At 46.5% G+C, this 27,338-nt stretch overlaps 1 protein-coding gene across 1 annotated transcript in view; it reads left to right on the forward strand.

Moving 5' to 3' along the window:
- Scnn1b (sodium channel epithelial 1 subunit beta) overlaps positions 1-27,338 on the forward strand; it is a 54,356-nt gene that overhangs the window by 13,267 nt on the left and 13,751 nt on the right. The window contains exons 2-4 of the mRNA XM_051192856.1: positions 22,222-22,540; positions 24,441-24,708; positions 26,713-26,903. Of these exons, the coding sequence (XP_051048813.1) occupies positions 22,230-22,540; positions 24,441-24,708; positions 26,713-26,903 (770 nt within the window). The 5' untranslated portion in view covers positions 22,222-22,229. The remainder of the gene's footprint in view (positions 1-22,221; positions 22,541-24,440; positions 24,709-26,712; positions 26,904-27,338) is intronic.

The raw sequence follows: 27,338 nt of genomic DNA on the forward strand, positions 1-27,338 counted from the left end.
CTGCTGATTTTTCTTCCTGGGTGAGGGCACTGACTACCTTGGTGTTGGGGGTGGGGATGTTCCTGTTGGCCTGGAAAGGGAAGCACCAGCCCTTGGTGGAGGGGGTCAGTAGAACTGCCTCACTGCGCACTTGAGAAGGCAGGTGCATTGGAAACTTTCACTTGGTTTCTTTCATCGCAGCTGGGTGATCCTGAGTGGCCTTCTGTGCAGGAGAAGTGACAATTCCTTGCAGGCTGAGGTGGTGTCATGTGATAGTTCCTGGTGCGCACTGGGTGCTCAGCAAGAAGGACAGATAGGAACAGTGATTTCATTCTGCAAACAGCCCGAACACCACTTACTTCCCTGTCCCGCCTCCCTACACCCGAACTCATACCCCTGCCTCTGTGGCTTATAATCAAAAAGTACCTATTTGTCCCCCAAAATATTCACTGCAATAGCCAACCCATACCTGAGCACTTAAGTCGTTGTTCACGCTCAATGCTGTCCTATATTGATATGATGCACAAACACGAAACACAGAAGCAATTAAATATTCTGTGATGCTGAGGATGGAGCCCAAGACCTGGCACACGCTAACTGAGTGCACTCGCAGTGCCAGGCCTTGGTGTTTGAAACATGGTCCAGCTATCCCTGGCTGGCTATAAACTATGATTCCCCTGCCTCAGCCTCCCAAGGACTGGGGTTAAAGGTATATGTCATCATACCCAGAGATATATTATATGTTCAGTTGTGATAAAAACAACAACAACAACAAACCTGTAACATATGAATGGTCATCTCTTTTATTTTTATTGCTGGGGGTGGAACCCAAGGCCTCTGGCATGCACAACAATGTTCCACATAATCCTAACCCAATACTTTAAATCACACACCCAAAGCTTCCTACAGCTCCCATTGGCTGGGGAGCAAAGGCGAAACCTTTACAGGCTTTCCGGCAAACACATCTTTGGTCCTCTTCACTCCTCTTCAGAACTCAAGTTCAAATCTCTGCTCGCTACTTGATGGTTGCTCACTGCCTTGTGTAGTTTGCTTATCCTTTCTGTGCCCTGGTTTTCCCACCCATAAAATGAGGTAGAAATACTGCCTTTGCCATTGAGTTTGTAAGAAAAATAGCTTCTACATATGATGGTATGTGGCAGAAAAGGGAGAGAGAGTGAGTGAGAGAGCATTCTAGGGGACTCTGAGACCCCTTGCTTGCTTCTTTCCTGGAGTGCCTCTCCTGACAAATTCTTGACATCTTCCCGGACCCATCTCTGCATGCCAGATCTTCCAGAAAGTCCCTCACAGATGACAGTCAGCTTCCTTCTTTGGTGCCCATGACCTTTCTGAGGACTAGTTTCTCCTCTTGTCACTTTACCAATCTGTTCACAGCATGGTTGTCTGGCTGACCCATCTCTTTCCTACTGGGAAAGAAGTGCTGGACTGTGTATAGTAGGTATTCAGTACATGTATGTGGGGTTCAGGGCTGGGGGACAGATTGGCATACAGGTTTTGAGGAATGTTTAGAGGTAAAGGTGTGTGTGTGTGTGTGTGTGTGTGTGTGTGTGTGTGTGTGTGTGTGTGTGTTTGTACTTGTGCCTATCTGAAGGTCAGAACACAACTTGTGGGAGTTGGTTCTGTCCTTCCATTATGTGAGTCCCAGAGACCATACTAGATCATCAGGTTTGGTGACAAATGCTTTTAACTGCTGAGCCATCTCATTACTCTCGCTCTCCCTCTCTCTTTTCCTTCCTCCCTCCCTGCCCTCCCTCCTATGTTTTCTTGAGACAAGATCTCATGTAACCCAGGTTAGTTTCAAACTCACTAGGTGCCTGAGGATGACCTTGAACTTCTGATCTTCATGCTTCCATCTCCGGAGTGCTGGGGTCACGGGTGAACACTATAGCTTCAGAGGTGCCTTTTCTCCCAACATTCTGTAAGTCCCCTGCACTGTGTGGGGCATGAGATAACAAAGGGGAGGAGACACTTTACCTATTTTCCCTCCAGCCATCTGCCACTTGCCACTGTGCTATGGAGTGAATTGTGTCCCTACAATTTCCTCAGTTGAACCTCTAGCCCCCAAGATGTCTATATTTGCGATGGCACCTTTAAAGGGGTGATTAAATTTTAAAAAGAAGTAGTTAGAGAGCCTTCCTCCACATGAATGGTGTCATTGTAAGAAGAGGAAGCATGGATACAGGACAGGGCTGTCCTGCACACAGGCAGAAGACAGGCCAGAGTATAGCAGTCACTTGCCAGCCGAAGAGCACACCCTCAGTAGAACCAACCCGATGCTGGCACCTTGACCTTACACTTCTAGCCTTCAATGAGGAAATGCATCCTGCTGTATGAGCCATGCAGCTTGATGCCTTGTTGGGGCAGCCCTGGCTGACTGAAGGACATGAGGGAGAGAGGACTAACAAGCAGGGAGGTAGGTGTAGGGACAGTGGGCACAGAGGGAGCAAAAGAGCCCTCCTGACTCTGGATTAGGAAGAGAACAGGGACCCATCCTTCATACCCAGTGGGGATGCCTTCTGGTTGGGACTGATATTTTATTCCAAACAAAGTCTTCCAGGACTTTCTATGGATGCACTCTTACAGTAAAGTCACCTACTTTAGGAGTCCTTTCTCGTTTCTTATTTAAAGGCAAAACAGGGGTGGCCAGATTGCTCAGTGGTGCTTGCTGCCAAGACTGATGACCTGAGCTCCATCCCTGGAACCTACACGGTGGAAGGAGAGAACCAGCTCCTGCAAGTTGTCCTCTTGTGGCATGCATACATGCCTCCCCTCTCCATGCAGTAGTTAATCAGCTGGAAGAAAAGTTTAAAGGAAAAATGTAGCTGTGAGTGATGGTGCACACCTATGAAACCAGTACTTGGAAGAAGTTAGAATCATAAAAACTGCAATGAGTTTGAAATCCAGTCTGTGCCACCTGGTGAGCCCAGGGTCAGGTAGGGCTAGTGAAGCCCAATCTCAAAAAAAAAAAAAATCTGTAGGGCTGGTAGGATGCCTCAGTGGTATCCCAGAACTCTTGGCTTCTTGTCTTCCATTTTCACATCCTGTCTTTGGAGACGAGATTGTGTCTAGCTGCTAAACCTGATGACCTGAGCTCAGTCTCCTATGCCCACATGGTAGGAGAGAACCAGCTCCTACAAGTTGTTCTCTGACCTCCACAAGCATGTTGTAGCATCTCACACACACACACACACACACACACACACACACACACACACACACACACACCTTTTCCAGACTTAGCTGATCTTATCCTCTGCACTTGCCTGGACAGGGAGGGGAGGCAGCAAGCAGATAAAAGCAGCCACATTTTTTCTTTCCAGCCTGCCATCAGCACACGACACTCCACCCACCTGGGCAGGTGGCCACTTGAATGAGTGAGGGCAGAGCCAAGGCTTAGGTGCTTGCCATGGGTGCCCCCAAGTCATTTGTCCATTGGGACCAGATGACAGAGCTCCTGGCTCTGGGCCTGGTGGAGGAGGTGTTCTCCCACAGCCTGGGAATTGCACCGGATAGGGTGTCTGGTGATAGGAAGAACAAACAGCTCGGAGATGGAAGATATCAGTGTGAAGGGGCTGGCACAGTCACCTCCTCTGAAACCCATCTTTGGCTCACCCTGTCCTTAAGAGGCAAGGCCAGGGTCACCTCCAGAGACTGTGGGAACAAGTGTGAGCTTGCTTGAGGTCCTGGGTAGGCTCTGCTAGTTGACCGAACATTGCTTCTGGTTGGTTTCTCTTTGAATTGACAATAAATTATAAAGTTTTTTTTAAAAACTGTAGTAAATGAGGACAAATATTAGAACATAAGTTGAAGTGTATGCCCAATCTTATGCTCTTTTGTAAACCTGTTTGGCCAAGTAATAGAAACTTGATCCCAAGCATCCCAAGTGCTCACTAGACCAGTCCCCAAGCCTCTCAATTCTAGGAAGCCAACATAAAAAATAAGAGCTTTTTTGGCTTGGTATAAGATTCCAGTAATTCCAGCAGCACTCAGGAGACAGGATTGCCATGAGGTTGAGGCTAGCCTGGCTACATAACTAGTTCCAGGACAGTCTGGGCTATATAACTCGATTTTTTTTCTTAAAAACACCACCATCGCCAAGCATTGGTGATGCACACCTTTAATTCCAGCACACGAGAGGCAGAGATAAGCAAATCTCTGTGAGTTCGAGGCCAGCCTGGTCTACAGAGCTAGTTCCAGGACAGGCTCCAAAGCAATACAGAGAAACTCTGTCTCAAAAAATAAAAACAAACAAAAAACACCACCACCAGCAACAATCAAACTATATTTCCCGCTATTCCCCCCCCCCATTTTTCCCTAACAGTGAATTTTTTTCAGGCACAGACTTCCCTACCATGCCTACTGCAATGTAGGTGCTTACTGTATTTTGTAGGGAATGATGATGAGAATGGCATCTGTACATGTTCAGGACAGACATTACTTTAAAAAAAAATCTGATCTGACATTGCTTGAGTCCACAGATGAGTACAAGAAACCAATTGTATTTTTATTTATGTTGGAGAGGGGAGGGAAGGAGAGATGGGGGAGAGCAAGAACCATAACATGCCCATGGCGGTCTGAGCCTGTTCTCTCCTCTGCTTTCTCTGAGAAAGACTTTGTGCTGTACATTCTAGGCTAGATGGCCCAAGGTTCCAGGGAATTCTTTTGTCTCTGTGCCTTCCATCTTGCAGTAGGGGTGATAGGATTATGGGCGCATATCACTACCTCTGGCTATTTTTACATAGGTTCTGATCATCAGGTTTGTGTGGCACGCGTTTTTATTCCTGAGACATCTTGCTGGCCCTAACTTTCATAATCCCAATTTTCCAAGTAGTAGTGCTGCCTGGAGTCTTTGCCCACACTTCTACAAAACTAAGAATGTGCTTGCTTATGTTTTTGTGGTAGAAGTAATGCATGTTCATCATGGGGAAGTTTAAAACACAGATGGTCTAAAAATATTGCCCTTTAGTTACCAAAGCTCTTGCTTCTAAGAGGTAATCATAATAAACACCCTGGTTAATATCATCCCAGGTGATTTTTTTCATGCATATAGACATATAATCCATATATAATCCTACAGGTTGTTTTAATCTGGGGATGGAGGGAACTGGGTCTCACCATATAGCCCAGGTGAGCTTAGGCCTCTCCATCAGACTCCTGAGAACTGAAATTACAAGTGCATGTCACCATGGACTACTCTACAGATGCGTGAGTGAGAGTGTGAGTGTGTGTCTGTCTGTGTTTGTCTTGGTATGCTTACATGTAAGCACATGCATATAGCAATAAGAAAATGACCTTGACTGTCATTCCTCAGGTTCCTCTACCTTTTGGTTTGAGATGGAGTCTCTGATTAGCCTCGAGTTTGCCAAGTATACTTGCCTAGATGGCTATAGAGTGTATAGCAATCCATCTCCCATTGCAGCATCTCAACTGAGATGACAAGCATCTGCCACCATGCCTGGCTTTTTATGTGAATGTGGGGATCAAGTCCCAGTCCTCACACTTACAAGGAAAGTGCTTTACCAACTAAGCCATCTTCCCAGACCCCAGAGATTATTTTAAACAGTAATACTTAATCATCCCTCCTAATAACCTCCAGTGTGTTTGGACTGTGTATAGCATGCCAGACTATCCCATTCCTATGAGCATCTGCATTGTTTAGAAAGTCTTCACAGAGAAGATGGAACCACCATGGGTGTGGTTACCTTTCTAGACCCAATTGCAGAATTTAATCACCAGGTGCCCAAGGAAATGACAGATGTCTCCTTAAAAGGCCATTCAAGGAAGGGCCAAGATGTCACTCAGTGATAGAGTGCTTCCACAGCATGCTGAAGTCCTTGAGTTGCCTCTCAGCACCTCCAAAAAACTAAACATTTTATAAGCTTGATATGATGACATGTGACCATAATCCTGGTACTTCAGAGTCTGAGGCACAGGAAGAGGGGAGGGGAGAAAAAGGTAATTAGGGGGCTAGGGGTATATCTCAGTAGTAAAACACACTTGTCTAGAATGACACAAGACCCTGGATTCACACTTTAGCCCTGGCTGGGGCAGAGCAACCAGTTAAGTCTTTCTGACAACTGTGGCCATCTGAGGTCTTAGCGCTTGCTAACCTCAATCTGGGTTGGCTAGGCACCTGTCAAACTGTTCCTGGAATTGAGGTCTATGTAATAGAGACCTAAGCTAAGTGGTAGAGAAACCTACGAAACAGGTCAGGCTAAGATCCACCAGGCATGACCACTCAGGGGGCGGGGCCATCATATCAGGCAGCAAGGCATCTTATCTAATCTAGTGAGTTAGAGAAGTGAAGGCTCCCTGCTGAATGTGTCTGCCTGAGAGAGGGTACTGGTGGCTTTCAGAGAGCACACATGGCACTGTTTCTCATCTGGTTCATAATTATTTATGTTGAGGTGGATTAGAACACATATATAATTAGTGACATCCAACCTGTGATTTAGTGGATATTGTTGCTTAGAACAAAGCTGAAGTGGGTATTTAAGCCAAACCAGGAGTGAGTCAACTGAAAGAAAGATATTAAGTAAATGACAGTATAATTGGCTCCCAAAGGCGCCCATATCACATCATGATGACAGGGCTCAAAGGCATTCTCGTACATGAAGCAGTCAGCCTCCAGGAACAGGAAGACAGGAAGCTGTCATTGTTAATGACACTCTGGACACTCTGTCTACAGAGATAACCTTATGAAATTCTTCAACCGTTCTGTGAACTCAACTATAGAAACCAGAAGATTCTAGAAATGGGCAGCCAGCACAGGTGTGCTGCCCAAGCTGGTCTTGTTTTGTGAATGCAGAACTCCAGCCCCACAACGAGGAGCAGATGCCTGAGCTGTAAGCTCAGCTTCCCCTTCCCACAGTCTGGCTCTAGCAGTTTTTTGTTTGGAGGGGGACTTGCTCTGTGTTTTAGGTAAGATCTTACTATGTAGCCCAAGCTGGCTTCAGATTCAATTCTTCTGCCTTGGTCTCTGGAGTGCTAGAATTGTAGACATGTGCTGGCATCACATGCATGTTTTATATTAGGATTTTGGTTTGGTTTGTTTGAACTCACTAAATAGCGAAGGCTTGTGCTCCTGTCTCCATCTCCCAAGTGCTGGAATCACGAGTCTTCACCTTCACGTCTGTCCTTGAAGTGAAAGTTTCAAGTGGATCTACATAGTTAAGATTTTTCTTTAGAGTTGAATGGTCATGTTGGCCTGTGAAGGGGTCTAAGTTGCTCCCAACTGTTGCTGGTGACCTTGTTCTTGTATTATTCTAATGCTTCTGGCCTTTTTTCCACTAAGCTTTTTGGCTAGAACTTGGAAAAGTGGCTCAGAAAACAGAGGGTACATGGTCACCAAAAAGGAGGGTCACTGGACCTGGGCCCCCAGGATGTCCTTACATCTGCAGAAAGTGCAGCTTGTTGCTCCTGATCACTTCTCTTGTCATAACTTTCACTGTTAAGCAAAGCGAGCTCCCATTATAATTACTCTCTAATAACACTGCAATTAGGAAGGCAGCTGGCTGGTATTTGTGGCAATAACCAGGGAAGGATACAGTGAAATAACATGATGGGAGGAAGTTGTTTTTAAAGGGGAGGGGAGAAGGGAGAGGGGAGAGAAAGAGGAAAAAAGAAAAACAGAAAGGTGGAGAACAGGGAGAAAAGGGTTGAATTAGGGGATTGGACATAGGTGTGGTGCTGTGTGTATGACTTGGTAAGGCTTTCCCAAGAAAAGCTTAATAGATTTAAAATTTTCAGAGCCAAAAATTTAGTTTCAATCTGGTCCATGGATGACAAATATTAATAAGAGACTATCAAACTTTGAAATCATGAAAAAAAACATGACTGCATTCATACCCTATCCTTTGCAGTGACTAGGATCTTGGCACAAAGGGCCACTCCAGGCAACACTTGGACCTGGGCTGTGGCTTGTACCAGCAGGCCATGCCCCACATCCTGTCAAATGCTGAAACTTCCTCTTACCCTTAATTCAGCATCATTTACCTATCACCACTACAGAGTTACATTCCATTTGTCTCATTGCCACGATGCCAGACATCCCCTTAACCATTGCCCATTTTTAAAATTTGTCTGTTTAGTTTGGGTTTTTTGAGACAAAAATCTAAGTAGCTCAGGCTGGTCTTTAAGTCATCATCTAGATGAGGATGCTCTTGAACTCCTGATTGTCAGCCTCCACCTAAGGGGTGGGATTACCATCACAAGCCATCACACCTGGCTCCTGTGCCCACTTTAAACACTGCTCTTTTCCTTTTGTGTTTGGAAGGCAGTGTGGCCTTTCACTTGAGTAGGGCCTTGAGAAGATAAAAGCCAGTAGGAGCAAACGTGCATAGGATGCTGTGAGTCCTGTGATGGGACTCTGGACAAGCTTTTCCTGCAAGTTCACTTTGTTATATTATTCTCCCTCTTGGAACTAATGGATAAGAATATTTCAAATTTTGAAAATAAGGCCCCATTCACAGAAGAGTTGATTGTTGTTGTTGTTGTTGTTTTTTTTTTTTTTTTTTTTTTTTTTTTGGCAGAAGCCAGCATTAGGCAGCTACATCCAGATCCTATCCAGTATCTTAGAACAGGCAGGAGAAAATCACCTGGGTGCCAGAGCTGAGGACAATCAATAGGGCCAGTGGGGTTCTGCTGCACTTGAGCTACTATCTCCTCTCTCCTCATCTTGCGCTCAGTGTGCATCCAGTGTGGGATGGTTAGGAAGGCAAACAGGTGTAAGCACCCATCTTTGAGGGATTAGAGCCCATGTTCTCCTCGTTGCCAGGAACATCTGTGTATATGGTGTTCACCAAGCCTTGCATAGAGAGGTGCAGGACCTTCATGGGAGCTGAAAAGAGGCCAGAGGGGACGTGAAGCAATTAGATCCTGTGACCTGTGTTTTCTGTGTGGGGCCTGAGTGTGAACATGCATGTGGCAGCCAAGAGTTGTCATTGGGGATCATCCTCCATCACTCTTCCACTTGATTCAATAAGGCAGAGTCTCTCAGTCAAACCTAGAGCTCACTGATATGGCTACTTTCCATACACAGCTTGCTATAGGAATCTCCTGTTTCTGCCTTCTGGGCTAGAATTACGAGTGGGCTGCCACACCCACTTGGCATTTCCGTAGGTTCTGGAAATCCAAACCCCAGTCCTCAAGTTTACACAGCTATCACTTAAGCACTGAGCCATCTCCCCGGTCCAAGAAAGACCGTTTTGATTTGACTGGGAGGAAAAGAGCTAAGCCCTGAGTCATCTGCAGGATGTTCCAGGGTTTTGAAGGGTACAGAGAGCAGAGGGTGCAGGGTGCGGTTCTCTGACCCTCAACACATTACAACCAGCCTTTTACAGGAAACACATACCACTGCTTTGCCAGCTGCCCTACTCTGCTCAGGCGGCTGAAGTAAATGTCACCATCTTGGTGACATATGAACAGTAAAGGTTAATTTCAGTTCTGGAATTTGGAAATCTAAGGTCAACATGCTGGCACATCCTATCTGGTGAGGGTCTGCTCTGTGGTTTAGGAGCCTTCTTTTCCACCTACCATCCTCCCATTAATGCCTTCCTCCACACCTCAGGGTGAACAGCAACCATCATTCTGAATTATTCCTTTCCTAGTGTGAAATGATAATGACAATATCAGTTACATCTGCCTGCCCAAGACATGGTATGCACAAGTTCCCACTGCATCCTGGCAACCCAAAGGGCAGAGAGACCATCATCCCCACTTGCAAAGAAAATTAAGATCAAAAGCCTGTGTTGGCACTCAGTGGCTGATAAAATCCCTGAGACAATTAACCAAGGAAGAATCTTTTTGGGCTCACTGTTTCAGAGTGTTCAGTCACAGTCGCTTGGCCCTGCTGCTTTCTGCCTAGTATAGTCTGGTATGACAGTAAGGTATGATAAAGGCCAGAAACAGAGAGGGAAAAGGTGGGGCTGGAGTCTTGGTATCTCTTTAATGTGACCCCCAATGGCCTAACTCCCCCACACTGAACCCCACCTCATCAAGATGCTAGCTACTATTTCTCAATAGCATCACTGGCTGGAGGCCAATCCTTCAATATGTGGCTTTGCTGGGGAGGGGCACTCAAGAACTAAACCCATTTTTAGCATGGACTGAGCCCTTCTCTAAGGAACAGCAGAATCACCCACAAATGTACCACCCGCCTCTGGATAGGAACAGTGGTGACAATATGGGATGTATATATGGTATGGGTGGAAATCTTTGATGTCCTCTGAGGGTGCCCCTTGCCATGAAGAATGAGAGGGTGACTCCACCACCATCACCCCTTTGCTGGATAAGACCATACAGCACCAATGGCATGCCCCTCAGGTACAATATCACCCAGATGCCACCCCAAAATGCGGGCTGCAAGCCCAAAGGACATTCCCATACCGTTCCTGAGTATAGCCAGAGAGGAGAATGACCTGTCCATGACCTGCTACAGAGGACAAAGAATGACATCAGTGTGGCATTGCCACACATTAGCATTCCAGAGCTGAGATACATATCAGTTAAAGTATTTCTGTGCCGCCACTCTCTGGGCTTCTCCTCCATCACAGTGTACGGAAAATGAGGTATCGGCACCATGAGCCGTAGTAACTATACAGGACAGGCTAGGAGCAGGGCTCAGAGATGCATAGCTTGCCTACCATGCCCAAGGCTCAGGGTTCCATGCCCTGTACCACAGAGAGACAGAGAGAGAGAAAGTGAGAGTGGGAGCCAAAAGAGGCAATATATGTTGTTGGACTGAGTCCTGGGCAAGATATAAATAAGGATAGACATAAAACAAAAATAAATAAATAAACACAAGCCAATAGATGCCAGTAGAGGCAGGGGTCAGCACCAAAGCATCAACATGGTCTTGACTTACCTGAAGCCCAGAAGCACAGTCGAACCCAGACAGGTAATTTCTTTTTCTTGCTTTGCTTCAAGGACCCCGTTCCTCTCCCCTCTTCCCCTTCAGGAACCATCTTGAGTGGTGTGTGGATTAGTTTTAACTGGCCTGTGGGCATGTCCTTGGGATTGTCTTGATTGCTAATGTAAGAAGACCCTGTCCTTTGTGGGCAGCACCATCCCCTCGGCACCGTGTCCTGAGCAGTATAAGAGAGGAGAAAGCTAGCTGAGAGCTATCAAGCAAGTACCCATTGTTTATCCTTTCTCTGCCTTTGACTGGGGATGACAAAAGCCTTGACTTCCCTGAAGTAATGGGATGTAACTAGGAATTGTGAATCAAATAATTCCCTTCCTCCCCTAAGCTGCTTTTCACCGGGGTATTTTATCACAGAAACAAAAATGAAAGTAGGACAGGTGGTTCCAGTCAGAGGGCATCCTGTGTCACAATTAGCAATCATACACTATGAGTACACACACATACTTGTGCACAGATCCACTTGCGCACACAAGAAGTGCAAATACCCGGGTACGTATCACCTGAAATATAATGAGAGTCTAGATTGTGTCAGTGTAAACCCCATTGGTGTATAAAGGAGTTCTTTTCCCAGAGTGCAGCCAATAATTGGTGTTACGAAACATTCTCATGACTTATGCATGGTTTCTCTGACCTAATTCTGATGAGCTAAGTTGTAAACTTTAATTACTCTTTTTCATACTTTTTGTCTCCTGTGGGCACACATATGACAGAAAGACTGTTACTTGGTTTGAGCGCTAAGGAATGAGTTTCCAGGGCCTAGAATAGTACTTAAGAAATAGTTGCTGAACCAAGAAGTGTAAGGATTGATTCTGATATGCCCAAACTTCAAGAACAGCACAGGGAATGACTGTGTTTTTAGTCTTTTTCCAGGCAGCTCCCTTCCTTGAAGGTGAGTCATATTACCACTTTCTTAAACATTTTTAAGGTTTTATTTATTTATTTTATGTATATGAGTGCTCTATCTGCATGTCAGCACAGGGTATCAATCCCACTGTACATGGCCGTGAGCCACCATGTGGAATCAAACTCAGAACCTCTGGAAGAGCAGCCAGTGCTCTTAACCGCTGAGCCATCTCTTCAGCCCCCCCCCCCATTTTCTTAAGTAAGCCCTTAAAGTTAGACCACACACACTTAAACATGCCCCCTGCCTCCTCTCCCTCCTAAATGCTGCTCTCTGTCTCTGTCTTCTGTCTTCCTGTCTCTGTCTCTCTCCATCTTTGTTTCTGTCTCTCTGCAAACCCCACCCCCATCTTCTTTCTTTCTTGCTAAGAATCAAATCCAAGGCCTCATCATGCTAGGCAAGTACTCTGTAACTGGCCTCAACCTGGCAATCCTCCTGCCTCTGCTACTGGAACACTGGGATAACAGGTGTGCGAATGCTGGCTGACATGGGAGCTCTCTGTTCTTTCTTCCTCTCGCTTTACTGTGCACTATACATCAGCTCAGCTGTGGCCAGTGAAGTCTTCCCTTCCAGAAGGTGGTGCAGGAAATCACCTTTGTTGCCATTTCCATCTGTCAATGCCAGCTTGGCACATTGGGAGAACACCTAGACATTGACACACCACAGCCTTGGGTGAAGGAGGCGCATAGGTACTCACGCACAGGAGGCAGCCTCCCCATTGCTACATTTGTTACTTCCCCGGACACCCACAGAAACAGGTGCAGGAGGTCAGGTGTCCTTCAAGCGTGTCAGTGATAACTAGTTTCTATTTCCAGATCTGCTCTGACTCACTGCGACTGTGCACACACCCCTATGCCTTCTCACTACCTTCTCTGAGAAATGGGCATGATTATACTTGTGCCAGCATTGTAAAAGGATGGCATGCAGACACAACAGAGAGACACATGAGAAAAATGCCTTGGAGGGGATCTTGTGTCCTTGGACTAGCAGATGCTTCAGCCAATGGGAAACAACTGAGGGCTACTGGGAAGGTGAACTTCTCATAGAGTCCTGGGAATTAAACCCAGAGCCTCACACATTCTAGGCAGGTATTCTACCACTGATCTGCAGGCCCAGCCCCTGTCCTTTTACATTTTTATTGAGACATGTTCTCACTACGTTGCCCAGCCTGCCCTATGTAGATCTAGGACTTACAGAGACCCACCTGCCTCTGCCTCCCATACACAACATATCTAGCCAAAAGGGTTTGGAGGGGCTCACAGAATGATCCTTTTGAAAAGATACTTTTGGAGGTCTTGGTGCTTCAAGCATGCTATTCACGCAGATACTATCTATCCACTTAGAGCACACAGCACAGCTCAGGCTAAGGCTGCATTGATCTCAGTGAGGAAGACCAGTTGATTCACTGTTACCTCTTCCACAAATAATGTCACAAATGCTTCAGGGACTCACAGACATCATGGTGACCCATGAATGACAAACGACCCAGAAGTCATTGCACAATTTTGGGGGAATAAAACCAAACTTAAAACACAGGAAACTCTCCTTTTAAAGGTCCCTTTTTATTTGCTGCAAGCATGTACATAAGACAACAGTGTTGGGGCATGACTCTGAAAAGTCCCACAGGCTCATGCTCTAAACACTTGCCCCCTGCTGGTGACACCATTTGGCCAGGGTGGAAACTTAATGAGGTGGGACCTAGTAATACAAGCAGTTCTCTGGGGTGGGTTCCAGTCAGCTATCCCTGGTCCCAGCCTTTCTCTCTCTCTCTCTCTCTCTCTCTCTCTCTCTCTCTCTCTCTCTCTCTCTCTCTCTCTCTCTCTCTCTCTATCCCTTGGCCCACCATGGTGTGGGAAGCCTGAGCTACACACTTCAACTGCTCTGTCTTCACCACCATGTTGGACAGGAACCCTCTAAAACCGTGAGCTCAAATAAGTCTTTCCTCCCCAAAGTTTAGGTGTTGAGTAACTAAAACACAGAGTAAGGTGATGGTAATTTTTTATATAGTGTCAGATAGTTAAAATTTGAGTTGTCTGAACTATATACATCTCTAACATATATTCTTTTCCTTGTAAGACTGTAAAATTTGGATCATGCTGGGCATTGTGGTACACACCTTTAAATCCCAGCACTGGGGGGATGGGGGAGAGACAGGTGAATCTCTGTGTGCTCCAGGCCACTCAGGGCTAAACAGTGAGATCTCGCTGAGAGATAGATAGATGATAGATAGATAGATAGATAGATAGATAGATAGATAGATAGATAGGTAGGTAGGTAGGTAGATAGATAGCTTTTTGTGAGGAAATTGCTGGCCAAGAAAACATGAGAACCTGAGTTTAGATTCTAAGCACTCATGGAAAAGCTATACCCCCAACATGCAGAGACATGTTGGAAGGCTGTGGGGACCTGTTGGCCAGCCAGTCTAGCCCCAAACAACAAGTTTTGGATTCAGTGAAAGACCCTGTCTCAAAAAGCATAGTGGAGAACAATAGGGAAAGATATGGGATGCCATCTTCTGGCCTCCACAAGCACCCACGTACATACACCACACACACATACAAGAGTGTAGATTTCACTCTTAGCTTAAGGACTTCACAAATACAGGACACTAAAGTAGGTTTTGAGCTGTGATTTGTAGACTCTTGCTGTAAGTGGGGAGTTTATGGAGTGCACTAGTTTCCAGGGGCCCATTTATCGATGACATTTATTTACTAAAGATTCTACTGTCTTACTCACCCCTTCCATTTTTTGGTGTCCCCTTGAACCCATAGAATTTTAATACACAATGTGTCTTGATTCAGTTCTAATTTCTTGTTTTACATCACAAAGGTGCCTAAGTGCCCCACCATTGCCAGTGAGAACCTTTTCCAGGCATCTTTCTGTCAGTCTCAACAGACTTTTTCTCTAGTGTGATGGTAGCTCAAGACCACCTTGTATTTCCTACAACAAAGCCAGTATCAATCGTTTGTCTAGAAAGCCCTGATTGCTTCAGTCAGTTGCGGTATAGAGACATGAAGGTACACGTGCTGGAGTGCACACAATACTTGGACTGAAAATTCAAAGTGATGTGCCCAAAGAGCCCGGCCCCCTCCCTTTAAATTCTCCTTTAAGCCAAGTTAGTGGTGGTGCACACCTATAATCACAGCACTCAGGTGGCTGGGGTGGGAAGATCCCTTGAACTCAGGAGTTTCAGACACAAATGGGGAGCATAGTGAGATTCACCTCTTACAAACAAACAAAGGCCTGCCTTCAGCTTCTCTTGCCTAGCATAGTCAACCCCACCCCTCACCCTGACACTAGCTGGTTCTTGAGAACAAAGCCTCAGTCATGTTCTGTGGCTCCCCAGCACAGACATGACCATGGAAACTTTCTCAATAACTAGAGTCCAGTCTGTGCTCAAGTTAACCTTCAATTAAGTATCCAACTCAAGCTGTTCATACCCAGGACCTCAGATCATCCTAGGTTTTGCTACAAAAATAAATACAAGGGTCTTAAATGAAGGAATTTCTGCAATTTACAGTGGTCACAAAGTCAGATGTCAATGCATGCAAAGCAGCTAGTAAGGAAGATGGTACAATGGGCTGGGTATAAAACATCCACAAATGGAACAAGTTAAGGAGCTATTGCCATTCTGGGACAATTGCTGATTTTTTTTTCAAAGTTAAAACAAATCTAGACTTTTTACTTAATGCAGAATCTCATACATGTACAATGGCAATAGATACACCTTGCCCAAAGTTTACTGAGCTATAGTTTACATAAAATAAAAATACAATCTTTAGGGGCTGGAGAGATGGCTCAGAGATTAAGAGCACTTGCTGCTCTTCCAAAGGACCCGGTAGAGTCCCAGTACCCACGTGATGGCTCACAATGGTCAGTAATTCCAGTTCCAGGGGATCCATAACCTATACTCACACAGACATTCACACACATAAATAAAATAATTTAAAATTTAAAAACTCTTCATAAATATGTAGATTAACACATTCAAATTAATCACCATCCCAGGGTCCAACTAGAATAAGTCCGTCATCTCCAGAATGTTATTTTGTGAAACTTTCTAGCCAGCCTTTTTTCATTGAGACACAGAGGTCTGCTTGTCTCAATAAGTTAGTTCTGCTTGGCCTGGGTTTTCTAAGAGGGAATCTTACAGGGTGTTCTCTTTTGTGTCGGCATCATTTTCCTCAGCGTAATGACTGTGCATATCCTTCGTGTTGTTCTGTGTGTTAATCATTGATTCCTGTTTATGGCTGGATGGTATTCCACTGTGGATGTGAATGGGTAGAAATGTGGGCATTTCCCTTTTGTGAATAAGACTGCTATGAAGAAGCATGGATGCCTTTGTGGAGGATGCACACACTTTAGGTTCTCTCAGATGAATAAAAATAGAATTACTGAATCACATGAGATGCCATTCAACTTAATTTTTAAAGGGAATTATTTATTTTAACTTTTATTGCCTTTTTTAACTTTTGTTTTGGAGGAACCATGATGTGTATGTAGGGATCACAGGACAACTGGAAAGCGTTGGCTCTCTCCATCCACCGCGTGGGTTCTGGGGAACAAACTAAGGCTTTTGGGTTTCACAACAAGCACCTTTACCCACTGAACCAACTGTGCTAGCTAGTTTTATGACAACTGATACAAGCTAGAGTCCTCTGATATGAAGGAATCCCAAAAAAAGAGAATGCCTCCATAAGATTTGGCCACAATAGAGAGTTTTTTGTTTTGTTTTGTTTTTTGTTTGTTTGTTTTGTTTTTTAATTAGTGACTTATGTGGAGAGACACAGCCAGTTTTGGATGTGGCCATCCCTGGACTGGTGGTCCTGGGTTCTATAAGAAATCAAACTGAGCAAGTCATGAGAAAGCCAGGAAGCAGCCTCCTCCATGGCCTCTACCTGCCTCCAGGTTCTTGCCCCATGTGAGTTCCTGTGCTAACTTCCTTCAGTGATGAACAGTGATGTGGAATTCTAAGCCAAATAAACCCTTTCCTTCCCAAGTTGCTTTATTCATGGTGTTTCGTCACAGCAATAGAAACCCTGACTAAGACAGTTTCCAAGTGTATTCCAAAGTCATTCAGCACAGCTCCCACCCTGCGTGTTGCTTCACATCCTTACCAGCCCAGAGCAATTGGCCCTCCCATGGGTGGGAAGTGGTGATCCACTGCAGTTTGTTTCCCCAGTGAGAAAAGACACTGAGAAAGTTTCCCTGTGTTCATAATCTTTTGTGATGTGGTTTTTCCCCAAATCTTTTGGCATTTATGCTATCTTATTTGTGTGTGTGTGTGTGTGTGTGTGTGTGTGTGTGTGTGTGTGTGTACACGCGCGTGTTTCTGTGTGCACTATGTCCCTTAGTGGTCACCCATAAGGAGGCCAGAGTAGGATACCAGGTGTCCCCTTCTATGCCTCCTTACCTTACCTTGTTCTCCTGAGCCAGGGTCTCTCACTGACTCTGGAACTAAGGCTGGTAGCCAGCAAGTGCCACCAAGCCTCCTGTCTCTACCTGGTATTACAGGCACAGGTGTGGTCGCATCCAGCTTTTTACATGGATTCAGGGAATTGCAACTGAGGTCATCAAGCCCAACTCTTACACACTGAGCCACGGCCAGCCTCCTTTCCCCATTTTAAAGAGGAACATTCATGTGTGAGGACACAGGTTCAATCCCCAGGACCACCAGGCACAGAGAGTTGGCTCTGCAGATGGTTTTTATTCTGTTCAAATAATAAAGTGAAGCTGGTAGTGTTAGTTGTGATAAATCAGTGGTACCAACCTCACACTGGTGAATTTAGTGTTTTGGCATTTTTAGATGTTAACTGGTACAGTCATAGGCATTTTTGTCAGTGTGTGTATGAGATTTTCATCCATGCACACAACAGATAATGACTAGGTCAGAATGATTGATGTATCTGTCACCTAAAACATTTGTCATTTCTTTCTGCTATAACAGTCACAATACACTCTATGCCTGTTCTGAGTATTCAATTAGTTGTTACCAGCTAGTTAGCCGCTGCACTATAGAAAGATAAAGTCATTCCTACTGGTCTCTGCTAGCAGCCCCTCCTCTCTCTCCTTCATCCCTGCTCTTCCCCGCCACTGGCTATGTGTGTGTGTGTGTGTGTGTGCTTTGTCTGCACAAACACCTGTGTGCCATGTGCACGCAGTGCCCATGGAGGCCAGAAGAGGTCATAAAATCCCTTGGAACTGGAATTACAGGTGCCTGTGTGCTACCGTGTGGGTACTGGGAACCAAACTCAGGCCCTTTGCAAAGCAGCAAGCGCTCTTAACCACTGAGCTGGCTCTCCAACCCAGTTTACATTTTTTATGGGTGAGTAATATTCCATTGATTTGTATTTTTCCTTTTCAGTTGGAGTTTTATTTGTTTATATTTTGCTTGGTTTTCTTTTGAGGTTCACTCTTACTGTGTTAGCCTTGAATTTGTAATCCTTCTTCCTTAGCCTCTGAAATCCAGGAACTATACATGTTCACTACCATGGCTGGCTAACACATTTCCTTTATCCATTCACCTGTGGTTGGTTAGGCGGGTTGACTCCGTGTTCTTGATCACTTTCTGATTTGTATGAGTACCTATATATCTGGCATCCAAGTTCTTTGTCAAACTTGTGTGTCACTGGTGTCTTCTCCACTTGCTGGGGTTACAGATGTGAGCCAGCAGACCTGCCTCAGCAATGTCTTTTAAAAAGCAAAGACCTGGGAGCTCAGCTGCCAAAGCACTTGCTACACAAGGACCAGAGATCAATCCCAAGAACCCACATGAAAAACCAGGTGTGGTGGCTCCTGTGTGTATAATCCCAGTACCAGGGAGGCAGAGACTGCCAATGCTTGAGGCCAGAGAGGCCAGCCAGCTTAGTCTGCTCAGAAAGCTCTAGGTCAGGGGGAGATCCTGTCTCAAAAAAACAGCAAGAATGGTGCCAGAGGAACAATACCCAAGGCTGCCATCAGGCCTACACACACACACACACACACACACACACACACACACACTAAATAAATGTGACTTTAAAACCAGAAACAAGTCCAGTGAGCAGTGTGTTGCCTGCATGCCTGTTAATAAATAATAATAATCAATGAGATGAGGATGCAGCTCAATGACAAAATACTTGCCTTGCATGCTCTAGGCTGTTGATTAAATTAAACATAAATTACTAGACAGGTATAGTGGCATACACCTGGAATGCCAGCACTACAGGAGTTCAAGACCATCCTCGGGTAACCAGGGAGCTCGAGGCCAGCATAACTGACAAGGTTGTCTCAGAACGTAAATAAACAAACCCCTCCGTGAAAACACAAATGTTGCCTATCCTAACCAAGTGATGTATCTGACTGTATTCTGAGCCTGAGGCCCCACTGTTGAGCTAGGAGATTATCAAGGATCAGAGGCCTGTACAGAGCTTTGACTTTCTCCTTGACTGAACCAGAAGGATTAAATGAGAATGGAAAAGATTAGGATCCAAGAAGTGCCTTTGTTTCTTTCTTTCTACCACTGACAATTCATTGGAACCTAATGTGCTGGTTTCTGGGAGGCCTCTGGGTGCTGGAATGTTCCAGACAGGATAGGCTTATTCTATTTGCACTTACCAGTCATAAGAATAATGGATTAGGGGAAAGTAACATCTGAAACAGTATTGATACTCTTGCAGCCGCTACTGCACGAGTTAGGAGAGCAGAGAACAGGCCCACTGAGGGGCACTGGCACTGGAAAAATCTATGCATGTTCACCGTATAGCCATAATGACTTGGGAGGCTGTGGAATTTGATTCCCACGGAGAATGAATACAGAAGAGACAGCAAGGTTCTTGGTGCTTTGGTCCCTTCCTGTTATGGGAGGAAAGATGAGGATGCCACTGTATCCAGATTGGGTGTGGACACAAATGGACAGCGCAGAAGGGGAGTCTGGAATGCTATAGTTGGCTGCTCAGTGGAGAACTGGGTGTAACCTGTGGAAAGCTGCTGTCTTTCCCCATCTCCTAGGGAGCTTGAGAGCTTAAGGAAGGAGCCATCCAAGTGAGCAACTGTAACAGAGAGTAAAGAGAGATGAACTCTTTCTCTCAACCTGCACATGACAGACCCAATTTGGGTCAGCATTCATAAAATGAATGGCTGAATGGCTTCAGGCATACAGCTGCTGATCTGGCTTACTGGCTTGAGGCTCTGCTCTCCTCATATTGATTTTATTCTATTGTATGGTGACAAAAAACGACCATGTCAGAAGTCTTAGTGAAAAGGAGAGGTCTCTTCCTCTGTTCTAGTCTAAAGTGGCAGGATTGAGTTTCTGTGATGTACATGACAATAGCTACAAGACATACATTCCCTAGAGTTAAGGGTAGGGGCCAGCCTGGCTACTTATGTCAAAAAAAAAAAAAAAATGGTAGGAGCAGCCAGAGTTCCCCAGAACTGTTGGGGAGGGGGGGATATGAATGGGATCAGCAGGTATCAAATGTCCCACCACAGTGTGTGTCCCCAGCAGGAAGTGGCTCTCACAGGAGAGTGGGTGTCATGCCAGCTCAGAGTCAGGATAGCAGAAGAGGAATAGACTCTGCTGCTGACCTTAGAGCTGGTCTCAGCTTGGACAGCAGAAACTCAGGGCTAGGGGATGACTGCTCAGGGGAAGGGGATCCCTGAGGCGTACTCATGCCAAGCGTGGTGGCAATTATTGGTAATCTCTGCATAAGCCCTGCCTCCTATGTCTCTGGGAGACAAATCTAGAATGGTCTAAGGGTCCTGCTGACCCACAGCTACCACTCAATGCTCTAAGACCGCCCACTCCATTTCAACCTGTCCTACAAAGCTGCTGGAGTATCCTTTCCAAATCCAAGACCTAAAGCCTCCCACCCACACAGCCAGGCACTGAGTTTGTCCCTCTGGACTCAATGATTAGCAAAATCAACCATCTTTCTTTCCCTCCTGGTAATCCCCAATGTATGGGCAAGTTGCATACATATAAAAATGGAGGTGACAATCAACTCTTACTATTTTTGTTTTTTGAAACAGGGTTTCATATAGTCAGACTGGCTTCCAACTCACTATGTATCTGGGAATGACCTTGTTGCTTCTGCTGGGGTTGTAGGTGTGCATCACACCAGTGTGTGTGGTGCTGGGTCTCAAACCCGGGGCTTTGTTCATGCAGTCAAGCACTCTGCCAACCGAGCTACATTTTCTTTTATTTTTCTCCATGTTTTGTAGTGTTGGGGATGGAGAATATTTATATTCTCTCTCTCACTTCCTCCCTTCCTTCCTCCTTCCCCCTACCTTCTTCCCTCTCTCTTCTCTCTCTCTTTCTGGCTATGGATCCCAGAGACTCCTACAGGCTAGATAAGTGCCTCACCATTGCACTAGACCTTGCTTTTTGCAAGGCAGGGTCTCTCCCTGAAGCCCAAGCTGGCCTGGAACTCATGGCAATCCTTCTGCCCAGCTTCCCAAATGATGAGATTGTGAGAAGGCACCACCCTGCCTACGACACCTCAGTTTTAACCATCACCCTCTCATGCCTCTAGGATCTCAATTGCACAGCCCCAGCCCCTGTGCTGGAAGCTCAGCATTTCTGCTGGCTTATCTTATCAGCCCCACTTGTGGAGTCAGAATGCCGTCAGTCACCTCATGCCTCACTTAGGGTGGTAGAGCTCTGGACTTAGCACTTTTTTTTTCTGCCTTCTCAGTAATTAGCTGTAACAGAACTTGGTTTGGAGGTCAGTGACAGAGCATGCACAGGGCTCTAAATTCTACTCCTCTGAAGAAAGAGGGAGGGAGGAAAGGAGGGAGGGAAGCCAGAAAGACAACAATCAGCTGGTAAGGCACTTGCTACTGAACCTGATGACCTGACTTCAATCTCCAGGACTCAACACACTCACACGGTAGAAGGGGAGAACAGACTCCACAAGCATGCATTGGCACGCTCAAACACACAAATAAAATTTAAAAAGTAGGAGTTGATTTTTAATGAGATGGAATAATTAGATATGTTAACATGTTATACATGGGAAACCTGAGCTGAGAAATTTAGCAACTGGTCCATTACGCTGGGCGTTCCTGGGGGGTGAAAACCCTCAGTCACTAGGATGGACATGGTGGCCCATGCCTGTAATCCCAGAGTGAGCAGGAGGCAAAGACAGAGGGATAAAGTTCAAGGCCAGCATGGGCTTGGGGGGCAGGGGGCAAGGCATAGGCACCTTGTCTGAGTTGCTCATCACTGAATCCAGAGACATTTATTCAGAATGCTGTAGCCACTCTATGAGCACTTTTCTGGTGGGTGAAGAGTTGGGTGGAGGGAAAGGTGGCAGGTGGCAAAGGGAGGGAGGGAGAAAGGGCTGGTTTACGCGACCAGTCTCTCAGCCTGTGACCTCCTCAACAGTGTCCTGTCTGATGGCATCCCATGTCCCAGCAGGTGTCACCATGCCAGTGAAGAAGTACCTGCTGAAGTGCCTGCACCGGCTGCAGAAGGGGCCAGGCTACACCTACAAGGAGTTGCTTGTGTGGTACTGCAACAACACCAACACACACGGCCCCAAACGCATCATCTGCGAGGGGCCCAAGAAGAAAGCCATGTGGTTCCTGCTCACGCTGCTCTTCGCCTGCCTGGTGTGCTGGCAATGGGGCGTCTTCATTCAGACCTACCTGAGCTGGGAGGTCAGCGTCTCCCTCTCCATGGGCTTCAAGACCATGAACTTCCCGGCAGTCACCGTCTGCAATTCCAGCCCCTTCCAGTAGGTGGTCCCCGGAGCAAAGCCGGCTCTTTGCTTCCCTCTTTGCCTTCCTTTTCTTTCCTCCCTTCTTTCCCATTTCTCCTTTCTCTCCGTAGTCCTTCTGTTTTGTTCCTTCTTTTATCTTTCTTTTCTTCCCCTTTTCGCTTTCCCTTTTTGCAACATATAAGTTTTTTAAAAGTCCCAAGCTTTCTCAGCTTAAAGAGGGCCACAATACGTCTAGATCTGAATAACTTTGGAGTGGAACAAAGGTCAACCTTCAGTGTTGTACCTCGGACACTGTCAATCTTCTTTTGAAAAATAGTTATTTAATATTCATAGATGAATATAATGTATTTGGATAAAAACTATCCCCCAGTCCCTCCCCTCCAGTTCCTACCTTATCTCCTCCCAACTTCATTCTCTTTCCCTCTCCCTCTCCCTGTCCCTGTTCCTGTCCCTCTTCCTGTCCCTCTCCCTGTCCCTCTCCCTATCCCTCTCCCTGTCCCTCTCCCTGTCTCTCTCCCTGTCCCTCCCCCTGTCCCTCCCCCTGTCCCTCTCCCTGTCCCTCCCCCTGTCCCTCCCCATCTCTCTCCCTCCCCTGTCCCTCCCCCTGTCTCTCTCCCTCCCCCTGTCTCTCTCCCTCCCCCTGTCCCTCCCCTGTCCCTCTCCCTCTCCCTGTCTCTCTCCCTCCCCCTGTCCCTCCCCCTGTCCCTCTCCCTGTCCCTCCCCTGTCCCTCCCCCTGTCTCTCTCCCTCCCCCTGTCTCTCTCCCTGTCCCTCCCCCTGTCCCTCTTCTTCTCCCTCTCCCTCTCTCTCACTCACTGGGTCCACTTAGTGCTACCTGTATGTGCACGGGTGTAGGACCATCTATTGCAGCAGAGGCAGCATCTATAACCCCAACATTCAGAGGCTGAGGCAGGATGATGAATTCCAGGCCAGCCTGGGCTGGACAATCAGAACCTGTCTCAAAAGCAAGGTCACAAAGACTCTGGGCATAACTGTGAAGAGCTATCTAGATGAAATTAGGATTTTCTTGGTTAGAGTTGAGCTGAGAAGACCATCCTATCCCATCATATATGGTATGCATTTCCTGGCAACGGCCCAGACTTGAGGAAGTCCACGGGGAATGGTTTTTCTGCTTTTGTGCCTGCTTGCTGCCACCCTTTACTGGTGAGTTGTTGTTGTTGTTGTTGTTGCTGCTGCTGCTGCTTCTGTTGCTATCATCTTCATTGACATCAGAACCCAGTTTCTTCAGCTTTCCAGTGTAGGCTGCAGACCAGTGGCCCTCAGGAATCTTCCAGGCCTCCAGCAGCTGACTGGGACTGAGGAGGGATATAGCCTCATTGCCTGAGCAGCTACTAGGTTCTCAGCCTCCCCAGTAAGAAACAGTCACTGTTGGTCTCTTCAGACTGTACTGTGTAAGCCAGTCTGATAAGTTCCTTTTGATATATATTCATTGTATTAGCATGGTTCACTCCTTCAGAAAGAGAACCAAGACCCTCTGAACTCTTTGCTGAGGGCAGAGGAAGTACAGAGTGAATAAAAGAAGAAGGTAGTTATAAATACCAGCGAAGGTTATGTGATAATTGTAGAAATAAAGATTATAATTGGAAAAAAAAACAAGGTCACAAACACTGTATAAATGGCACCTCCAGCTCTCAGCAATGCTGCATCTGTATACTGCATTTGTGTTTATTGAGCATCCACTGTGTACTACTGTTCCACAAGCTGGACATTTTAGCAACAAACAGAATGAAGTCTCTGCCCTCTGTATAACAAGAATAACTGGGATTACAGGTGAACATCACCAGGTCCTGCTTTGGTAGCAAGTTCTTATATGTTGGGCTGCAAGAAGACCACAGGCTCTACATGCTCTTTTGTGGTGGGCCCTTGCCCTCCTGACCCAACCTCTCCCCTCTTAGGTACTCCAAGGTCAAGCACTTGCTGAAGGACCTGGATGAACTGATGGAGGCTGTCTTGGACAAGATTCTGGCTCCGGAGCTTGGTCACACCAACACCACCAGTACCCTGAACTTTACCATCTGGAACCACACACCTCTGGTCCTTATTGATGAACGGAACCCTGACCACCCAGTGGTCCTCGAGTTGTTTGGGGACAGCTACAACAACAGCAGTCCATCCCCAGGAAGCACCTGCAATGCCCAGGGTTGCAAGGTGGCTATGAGGCTGGTAAGTTCCCCAAGTACAGGCCATGGCCATCCAGAGAGACTGGTAATAATCTATTTTCATTAATAATCTAAGATTTGCAGAGAGGACCCAGTGCCTGTTTTGTACATCTGCAAAAGGTAGAGGGTGTGAGCAAATATATTTTCATGTTTACCTGTCAGGGGTGGATCAGAGGACAACTTCAGATGTTATTTCTCCTTAGACAAGGCTGACTGACCAGCAAGCTTGAGGAATCTGCCTGTCCCTACATCCCCAAGCTCTGAGATTACGAGCACATACCATTTAACTATATTTGTAGTTATTTTTCTATTAATTTTATTTTATGTATATGAGTATTTTGCTTGCATGTATGTCTATGCACCATGTATTTGCCTGGTGCCTATGGATGTCTGAAGAGGGTATTGAACCCCCTGGAACTGGAGGTATAGATAGATAGTTGTGAGCTACCATGTGGTGCTGGGAATCAAACCTGGGCCCTCTGGAAGAGCAGCTAGTGCTCTTAAACTCTGAGCCAGCTCTCTAGCCCTCACCTGAGTTTTTTATGTGAGTTCTGAAAACCCAACTAAGGTCCTCCTGATAGTGCTACAAGCACTTTACCAACTGGATGATTCCCTGAGCCCTGAAAGCACTTTTTAAAAAGTAGAAATGGCTGGTGCGTTGGTCGAGACCCTTGGATGAGAATGACCCAGTTCAAATTCATTTATGCAAAGCAGAGAGCCATCAGCATGTGTAACAAAGATATCCAGAATTCACCTGGGTTCAGGCATGCATGGATCCAGACACTCGGGTGCGTTCATGAGAACTCATTGCCCCCCATCTCAGCTCAGGCCTTTCTCCAGCTGAATCTCAGCAATCTCTTCCCACAGTTCCTTTCTCAACAGAGCCAGTCAAATTTCCACTAATCCTCTTGTCACATCTCACCCTTAAAATACTACAGTGGGCTACAGGACAGCCTCCAGTGATTGTCCAGTCCTGGGTCACATGCTCTGGACCTGGCAGTGGTGTCAGTTTCACAAGGACTTGAGCAGGGAGGATGCAATCAGAAGCCAAAAAACCATTGCCCAAGGTGAGGGTGAGGTGCTGCTGGCTCATACAGCCCCCGTGAGAGAAAGCCTCAGATGGGATCTCCCAGAGGTCCGTCACAAGCCAGACCATGATCCAGGCATCATCCCTGGAGAGCCCAAGGATGCTGAGAGCTCAGGGCCCAGAGGCCTGCACTGTCACTGTCAACAGCTTCCCTGTTCACTCAGCCTCAGCAGTCACAAGGATCAGGTGTGAAGCCTCCAGAGGGGCAACTGTGAGCCTTACACTAGCACATGGTCACAGCCTCCAAAGCCCCCACTCAAACCAGCAGATGCCTGGAGCCCAGGAGTAGATGCACACTTAGGGTGTGGCCATGAGTTACCTATCTGAAAATTCAGCCCAAGGTGTGTGTCCACTAACTCTGAGGGTGAGCCCTGTATCCAAGTGTGTCAGTGTGTGTGTGTCCATGTGTGTGTGTGTGTGTGTGTGTGACCATGTATGTTTTTGTGTCATGTGCATGTGTGTACGCACATGTGTTTAAGTGTGTCTGTATATATGTGTTTTACCCATGTATGTTTGTGTGTCTGTTACCCAAGTGTGTTCGTGTATCTGAATGTGTGCGTTTGTGCATCTGAGTGTGTGTATGGTGTTTGTACCCATGTGTTTAGGTATGTATGTGTGTCTGAGTTTTGTGTCTTTGTATACCTCTGTATGTGTAATAGGTTTGTATGTGTGTGGGAGAGGAGCTATGTATCTGTACATGTGTCATGTGTCCATACCTAAGAGTACCAGTGGGGGCTGAGTATGACCAGTCTGTAGTGACTTGGGGTGGTGGCCCCTGAGTATTGCGTGAGTTAGGATTCTAACACATTTCCCACCATCAGAGTAAAGCCATGGGGCAGCAGATACAGTGCTGCCCTTCCCTCCTGGGTTCCTCAGAGCAGTGGCCTTTGTGTCTTCAGGAACCCCTCTTCCTTTCCACAGTGCAGTGCCAATGGGACTGTGTGTACCTTCCGGAACTTCACCAGTGCCACCCAGGCTGTGACTGAGTGGTATATCCTCCAGGCCACCAACATCTTCTCACAAGTGCTTCCAGAGGACCTGGTGGGGATGGGCTATGCCCCTGACCGCATAATCCTAGCCTGTCTATTTGGAACAGAACCCTGCAGCCATCGGTGAGAGAACTTTCTGCCTGCTAGAGTTCAGACCCATCCAGTTCTAGAGTGGCTGTCCTCAGCACACAGGCTGACCTGTGCCTCTGTGTCTTGTTAAGGCTTGTGGAGGCACATCGGAGGCAGGCTCATGACACTGGAGGGAATCACTTTGGGAGAAGTCAGCAAGGAAAGCAGATAAGGAAGGAAGATAAGGATGGGAAAGGATGTGATGACTGTGGGTGAAGCCTGGGCTTGGCCTGATTCATGGGAAGATCTGCTGTGGTGCACTCCATAGCTGTCCTCCCTTGATAGAGGGGCCAGGCCTTTTATAATGCCCCCATCAGCCAGGCTTGGCTGTTGGCCACCCCAGGCACAGGGGCAGCCTTGGGTCATTAGCCAGCAACTCCCAACCACCTGATGGCATATCTGGGTGGACACTGCATTGTCTGGTTTTTC

This window comes from Phodopus roborovskii, unplaced genomic scaffold, assembly GCF_943737965.1.
Source record: "Phodopus roborovskii unplaced genomic scaffold, PHOROB, whole genome shotgun sequence".
In the NCBI taxonomy this organism is placed as follows: Eukaryota; Metazoa; Chordata; class Mammalia; order Rodentia; family Cricetidae; genus Phodopus; species Phodopus roborovskii.